At 40.1% G+C, this 7,863-nt stretch overlaps 1 protein-coding gene across 1 annotated transcript; it reads right to left on the bottom strand.

The window, feature by feature from the left end:
* Positions 1 to 4,272: 4,272 nt before the first annotated feature.
* LOC107633779 (uncharacterized) lies at positions 4,273 to 6,039 on the bottom strand. Its single transcript, XM_016337378.1, has 2 exons — positions 4,998 to 6,039; positions 4,273 to 4,889 (listed from the first exon to the last, which is right to left on the bottom strand). The coding sequence occupies exons 1-2, from the start codon at positions 6,037 to 6,039 to the stop codon at positions 4,273 to 4,275; spliced, it is 1,659 nt and encodes a 552-aa protein (XP_016192864.1).
* Positions 6,040 to 7,863: the final 1,824 nt, after the last annotated feature.

Genomic DNA, 7,863 nt, shown 5'->3' with positions numbered 1-7,863 from the left:
AGGTGTCAAGTGAAAACTTGAGACTGAGCGGTTAAAGTCAAGGTCCAAAGCAAAAAGAAGAGTGTGCTTAAGAACTCTGGACACCTCTAATTGGGGACTTTAGCAAAGCTGAGTCACAATCTGAAAAGGTTCACCCAATTATGTGTCTGTGGCATTTATGTATCCTGTAGTAATACTGGAAAACAAAGTGCTTAGGGCCACGGCCAAGACTCATAAAGAAGCTGTGTTCAAGAATCATCACACTGAACTAAGAGAATCAATAACACTATCTGAATTCTGAGTTCCTATAGATGCCAATCACTCTGAGCTTCAATGGATAAAGTGAGATGCCAAAACTGTTCAGAAGCAAAAAGCTACTAGTCCCGCTCATCTAATTAGAATCTGAGCTTCAATCAAAAACTCTGAGATATTATTGCTTCTCAACCTATTAGTCTTCTATTTTATTTGTCTAGTTGCTTGAGGACAAGCAACAGTTTAAGTTTGGTGTTGTGATGAGCGGATATTTTATACGCTTTTTGGGGATAATTTCATATAGTTTAGAGTATGTTTTAGTTAGTTTTTAGTCTATTCCTAGTAGTTTTTAGGAAAAATTCATATTTCTGGACTTTACTATGAGTTGTGTGTTTTTCTGTAATTTCAGGTATTTTTCTGGCTGAAATTGAAGGAGCTGAGCAAAAATCTGATTCAGGCTGAAAAAGGACTGCTGATGCTGTTGGATTCTGACCTCCCTGCACTCAAAGTGAATTTTCTGGAGCTACAGAACTCGAAATGGCATGCTTTCAATTGCGTTGGAAATTAGACATCCAGGGCTTTCTAGAAATATATAATAGTCCATACTTTGCACAAGGATAGATGATGTAAACTGGCGTTCAACGCCAGTTCTCTGCCCAATTCTGGCGTCCAGCGCCAGAAAAGGATCAAAAACTGGAGTTGAACGCCCAAACTGGCATAAAAACTGGCGTTCAACTCCACAAATGGCCTCTGCACGTGACTCACTTAAATCTCAGCCCCAGCACACACCAAGTGGGCCCCAGAAGTGGACCTCTGCATCATCCATCATAGTCCACTCATATTTTGTAACCCTAGGCTACTAGTTTAGTATTTAAACAACTTTTAGAGACTTATTTTGTATCTCATGACATTTCAGATCAAAACTTTGTATTCTCTGACGGCATGAGTCTCTAAACCCCATTGTTGGGGGTGAGGAGCTCTGCTGCGTCTCGATGAATTAATGCAAGTATTTCTGTTTTCCATTCAAACACGCTTGTTCCTATCTAAGATGTTCATTCGCGCTTAACCGTGATGAAGGTGATGATCTGTGGCATTCATCACCTTCCTCAAATCATGAACGTGTGCCTGACAACCACCTCCGTTCTATATACGATTGAATGAGTATCTCTTAGATTCCTTAATCAGAATCTCCGTGGTATAAGCTAGAACTGATGGCAGCATTCATGAGAATCCGGAAAGTCTAAACCTTGTCTGTGGTATTCCGAGTAGGATTCAAGGATTGAATGACTGTGACGAGCTTCAGACTCTTGAAGGCTGGGCGTTAGTGACAGACGCAAAAGGATAGTAAATCCTATTCCAACCGGATCGAGAACCAACCGGTGATTGGCCGTGCTGTGACAGAGCACGTGAGCGTAGTTTTCACTGGGAGGATGGAAGGTAGCCATTGACAACGGTGATCCACCAACACACAGCTTGCCATAGGGGGACGTGCGTGCGTGAACAAGAAGACAGAGGAAAGCAGAGATTCAGAAGACAAAGCATCTCCAAAACTCCAACATATTCTCCATTACTGCACAACAAGTAATTTTTAATTTATGCTCTACTGGTTACTCACAATTCAATTGATAAACATAATTGACTTCCTGACTAAGATTTACAAGATAACCATAGATTGCTTTAAACCAACAATCTCCGTGGGATTCGACCCTTACTCACGTAAGGTATTACTTGGACGACCCAGTGCACTTGCTGGTCATGTGTGCGAAATTGTAAGAGAGTAATAATTTCGTGCACCATCTTCCCACTTAGTTAGTGGGTTGTAATAGAGTTTAATTTCTTTCGTTCCTTTGGAAATCTTCTGAAAGTCTTTCCTTTTTACCTGGTTTTGACGAGAGAATGATTTCCAAAGCTTAGGTCTTCGCTCTTTGTTTTGTTTCTTCTTCTTCTTTTTCTTCGTAACTAAAATGGAAAAAGAGAAGTTAAAGGAAAAATAGAAAGTAGTTAAGGATGATCAAGATAACCCTTATCACTGGGTGAACGATGATGTCAAGACTCGTGCTTCTTCTTATTGTACTTATGAGTTTCTTCGGGAGCTTCGTAGTCTGAAATTGACTAAGGATTGTTCTAATGTTGCTATTGAACTTCTCCCCTGCTCCAGTGATGATAGGGTTTGTGAGCGTAGAGGAGATTGGGGATATTTTTACATGTATACTCCTTGCCTTTTGGAGTTGCATGTTAGGTTTCCTTTTTCTTCTTTTGAATGTGATATGGTAACCCAATTAAACTGTGCTCCTTCTCAGCTACACCCAAATTCTTGGGCGTTCCTGAAAGCTTTCCAATGTTTAATGGATTTCCTTGAATATTCTCCTTCTCTTAGCGTTTTCTTTTCTCTACAAATCTTCTTTCAAAAACTTCAAATCTCTATTTGTAAAGGTCCAGTCCGTGGAGACTGAATATCCATTTTACCTTGATGATGAGTTAATAGAGAGGTATCCACTTTTCTGGTGTTCCGAGCCTGTGCAAATTCTTGAGGCTTATAGGACTGAGGAGGAGGATTTGGTTATTGATTTTTTGGTTGGGAATTTTGCTTCTGGCGAGTGCTTATCAATTTCTGAGATATTGCAGTTTTAAAAAGAAAATGATAGGGAAGGATTAAAAATTTATCTAGGTAATGCACCTGTGTACCTTTACTGTTAGTATACTGCTGATTACTGAAGTTTGTTTCTTTGTTTTCTCAGGAGGACGAGTGCCGCATTTAAGTTCGTCGAGGCTTCAGTCCTTTCTTGACAAGAAAAAGGAGAAAGGTGTGAGCACTTCTGCGTTTCCGAAGATTGGTGATGGGGATGCTGCTTTGTCTGCTGCACAGCCGGCCTCTTCAAAGAGGAAAAGAGATGTCTCAGGCAACTCTTTAGAGGTGTTGTCTGAGAGGGATAAGAATACTACCGAAATCTCAGTCTATTTTTGATCGTCAACGTAAGCTTCATGGTTTTATTCCTGGAACGAGTCCGCATTCTCTCTAGAATGATCAGTTTCCTTTGGCTGAACTCTCAGATAGGGTTTCTCAGTACCCTGGGGACATGCTCCTTGCTCGTCGTGCTGGTGTGGAAGCTTTAGGCAAATACGTTCAGGTTTGTAATCATTGTGTCGTTTGTGCTACTGTTGGTCGGACTTATTTGTTCTCATTACTATTTTGTTTTGTGTACCAGGTGGTTGCTGCTCGCCTGTTGTGCGTTGGTTGCACTACGGAATTACTTGGTTCCGAGCAGCAAGTTGATTTGGAAAAGTTTGTTGCTTTGGAACGTTCAGTGAAAGAGAAAGAAAAGGTTATTATTGATATTACTGCGAAGATGAAGGAAAAGGAAGAGGCTGTTACTGATGTTACTGCTAAGTTGGGGGAGAAAAAGGATGAAATCACTTGTCTTCAAGATCATATTCGTTTACTTCAAAGCGAGATAAGGGATAGTGATAAGACGAAAGGTGAGATGACTGCTCAAATTCATGAGCTGGAGAAACAAGGTATAGAGATGTTTACCTCGGGCTTCGACCGAGCTGTTTCTCAAGTGTCGTTGTTTGCTCCTGAGTTTGATGTTCGTCATCTTGATGTGACAAAAATTGTTATTGATGGAAAGCTAGTGCAAGATGAGGCGGGCGAAGATCATGACGAGAATGTGCCGCCGCCTTTTTGAATTTTTATGCCTTTATAAGTAGATAAAAGTTTGTATGTTTTGAAGTACTGTAGCCGGTGTTTGTTCCGGTTTTATTGACTGTTTTTCCGAATTCTGATTTCAGAATTTGACTATGATATGACTATTTTGTTATTTATGACTCCAACTTTGATATCGTTGGTTCGTAATATTGTAGAATATAACTGAGTAGTATAGAGTATGTATACTTTGTTTCGTATTTGAATGATCCTCGTGTTTGAGGTTTGCGGGATGGTCGGCCTCGTTAAAACCTACCCGAGTAAAACCCTCCTTAGGGAAAAAACCTTGTGGTTTGGAAAAAGAGTACCTGGCGATCCTGCTTGTTACATCAGTATGATCAGCTATAATAATATTTGAGTGATGAGATGTTCCATGTGTTTAGTATGGTTGTTCTGCTTAATGTTTCTAAGCAGTAAGCCCCTTCGCCGATAACTTTAGCGATCCGAAAAGGTCCTTCCCAGGTTGTTGCCAACTTCCCATGTCTTGGAGGTTTTTGGATGTCTTCGAGTTGTATGAGCACCAGGTCTCCTTCTTTAAGGGTTCTTGGTCGAACTATCTTGTCATATTGTTGTTTCATAGCCAATTGCATTGACTTTTGCCTTAGCTCTGTAACGTAGTGTCCTTTTTGAATAAGGTCAAGCTCGACGCGCCTTGTTTGTTCATTGCTATCTCCATCGAAGTGTTCGGTTCTCATCGAGCCTTGGTTAAGCTCTAAGAGAATCATGCATTCAGATCCATAAACCAGTCTGAAAGGACTTCCTTTTGTTGTCGTCTGGGGAGTTGTGTTGTAGCTCCACAGTATTTCGGGTATAAGTTTTGCCCACCGACCTTTAGCCTTAGTCAGATTTTTCTTTAGGGCCTTGTCCGAGGTTATCCTCGCCAGTGGCTGTGCTTCTATCCATTTTGTAAAGTAATCAACGGCTACCAAAAGAAATTTTACCTGTCCCGGTGATACTGGAAAAGGGCCGAGGATATCTAATCCTCATTTGTGGAATGGCCAGCTGACGTTGGTTGTATGTAATGTTTCGGCCGGGCTGTGAATTAGGGGCGAGCATTTTTTACATGCGTCGCACTGTTGCACCTTTGTTGCACAATTCGATCTTATAGTCGGCCAATAGTAACCTGCTCTCAGTATTTTTATGGCTAGACTTCGTCCTCCCACATGGTGTCCGCAAATTCCTTCATGTATCTCGGCAATAGCTGCCTTGGCATCGTTTTCTTCGAGGCATCGGAGTAATGGTCGGGAGAACCCTCGTCTATACAAGTTATCTCCTATCAGTGTGAAGTTGTGTGCTTTCCTTTTGAAAGACCTCGGTTCCCATTCCGGTATTGTTCCTGTCTTCAAGTAATGGACTATTGGAGTTCGCCAATCTTGTTCGTGTGTCATACTTAAAACATATTGCATATCTAGACTATGTTTTGTCAGTGTGAGATGTACTAGGTTTTCTGAGTGTTGATCATCTCTGTATGTGACAAACTTTGATAAGATATCTGCCCTACAATTCTGTTCTTGGGGTATATACTTTATTTCAAATGTTTGAAAGTCCGTTATCATGTTTTTAACAAGATTCAAGTATTTTTCTAGAAGGGGATCTTTAGTTTGAAAATTACCAGTTACCTGTTGTACTACGAGTAAGGAATCGCAGTACACCCACAACTTCGACACCTCGATTTCCTTTGCATGTCTGAGCCCTGCTAATAATGCTTCATACTCGGCCTGGTTATTTATTGTCTGGAATAGGAATTTGATTGATTGTTCTGCGTGCACCCCTGTTTTGTATTTTAGTAGTATTCCTACCCCACATCCGTTGTCATTTGATGCACCGTCCTTATATAGTTCCCATTGTTCGGCCTCCTCCGTTTCGCCGGTGAATTCAGAGACAAAGTCAGCTAGGGCTTGGGCTTTAGGAGATCCTCTGGATTGATAGGTAATATCGAATTTTGAGAGTTCAATGGACCATTTTGTAAGTCTTCCTACTGGGTCTGGTTTTGTTAAAATTTGGCGAAGTAGTTGATTGGTCCGAACTATAATTCGGTATCCTTGAAAATAATGTCGCAGCCGCCGAGCTGTAATGATCAGCCCAAATGCCAATTTTTCAATCATTGGATATCTCGTTTCGGCACCTTGTAATACCTTACTTACGAAGTATACTGGGTGTTGTTCTTTCCCATTGTCTGTTACAAGCACTGAACTAACTGTGTTAGTTGAAATGGAAAGAAATAGGTTTAACGGCTTACCTTGTTCTGGTTTCCTCAATATAGGTGGCGACCCTAAGGTGTTTTTGAATTTTGTGAATGCTTCTTCGCACTCCTCTATCCAGGTAAATTTGTCTATCTTTCTTAGGGTGTTGAAGAAGTGGTAAGATTTTTCTGCTACTGCTGGCAAGAAGCGGGATAGGGCTGCTAGCCGACCTGTTAGCTGCTGGACTTCTTTTTTGGTCCGAGGAGATTACATGTTGATTACTGCAAGGCATTTGTCTGGGTTGGCTTCTATCCCCCTGTTAGTCAGTAGGAATCCGAGGAATTTTCCTCCCTGTACTCTGAACGCGTATTTCTCCGGATTTAACCTCATATTGTGTCTCCTGAGTTGTTTAAAGATCTCATTGAGGTCGTGCTTGTGTTGTTCTTCCGAGCATTATTTGACTACCATGTCATCTACATATATTTCTATGTTTATGCCAATTTGTTCTTTGAAAACTTTGTCCATTAGTCGTTGATATGTTGCTCCTGCGTTTTTAAGCCCAAAGGACATGACTTTGTAACAAAAATTCCCTTGGTCAGTCACAAATAATGTTTTCTCTTTGTCTCCTGGATGCATCAGTATTTGATTATACCCTAAATAAGTGTCCATGAAGCCGAGTACTGGGAATCCTGAGGTATCATCCACCAATCTATCTATGTTAGGGTGTGGGTAGCAATCATTCGGACATGCCTTGTTTAAGTCGGTAAAGTCCACACACATGCACCACTTCCCTGAGCTTTTTCGCACCATTACCACGTTGGCTAACCATTCAAAAAATCAAAGCTCCCGGATGAATCCTGGTGCGGAATTTATGACCACAAACTAACCGGCAAGTGCACCGGGTCGTACCAAGTAGTACCTCAAGTGAATGAGGGTCGATCCCACGAGGATTGATGGATCAAGCAACAATGATTAGTGATTGGCTTAGTTAGACAAACAGAAAAGAGTGTTGAGAGTTCAATTGCATTAAACAGTAATTCAAAGAATCAGAAAAGCACGCAGTAAACAGGTTGTGAAATATGTATGGAGAAACAGTTAAGGCTTTAGAGTTATCTATTTTATGGATTGACTTTTCTTACTAACTATTTTAATCATGCAAGATTTAATTCATGGCAAACTATATGTGACTAAACCCTAATTCCTTAGACCTTTTTAGTCTCCTCTAAAATTCATCAACCGCCAATTTCTTGGTCACTTAATTCCAATTAGAGGGTGAAGTTCAATTCCAGTTATATGCCACAAAAATTCTAATTACCCAAATATAAGAGGATTATATATGACGTATCCCGTTAAGTCCAGATAATTAGAAATTTAAGAGAATATATTTTCAAGCTGTTGTTCAAGTAAAGAGCTTTTCCAAGTTATACAAGAACTCAATTAGAATAAGGGTCATACTTCCGTTCCACCCAGATTCATAAGATAAAGAACGAAAACAATTCTTGAAATATAAATCTGTACATGAATTAAAATAGAAAAATAATATTATCAATCCATACAATAGACAGAGCTCCTAACCTTAATAGAGGAGGTTTAGTTGCTCATGGTTAAGAGAAAAAACTAGGATTCTAAAAACTGTAAAGTGCGAAATGAGGTTGAAGAGAAGAGAAGAGCCTGAAAGGCTGATTCTTTTCTCTTTTATATCTAATCCTAATTAATGTAAAATATATTTTCTAAAACCAAATAATA

This window comes from Arachis ipaensis, chromosome B3 (assembly GCF_059453495.1).
Source record: "Arachis ipaensis isolate K30076 ecotype BB chromosome B3, ASM5945349v1, whole genome shotgun sequence".
In the NCBI taxonomy this organism is placed as follows: Eukaryota; Viridiplantae; Streptophyta; class Magnoliopsida; order Fabales; family Fabaceae; genus Arachis; species Arachis ipaensis.
The sequence above is the reverse complement of the archived record's forward strand: the minus strand, read 5'-3'. Positions and strand labels throughout refer to the sequence as shown.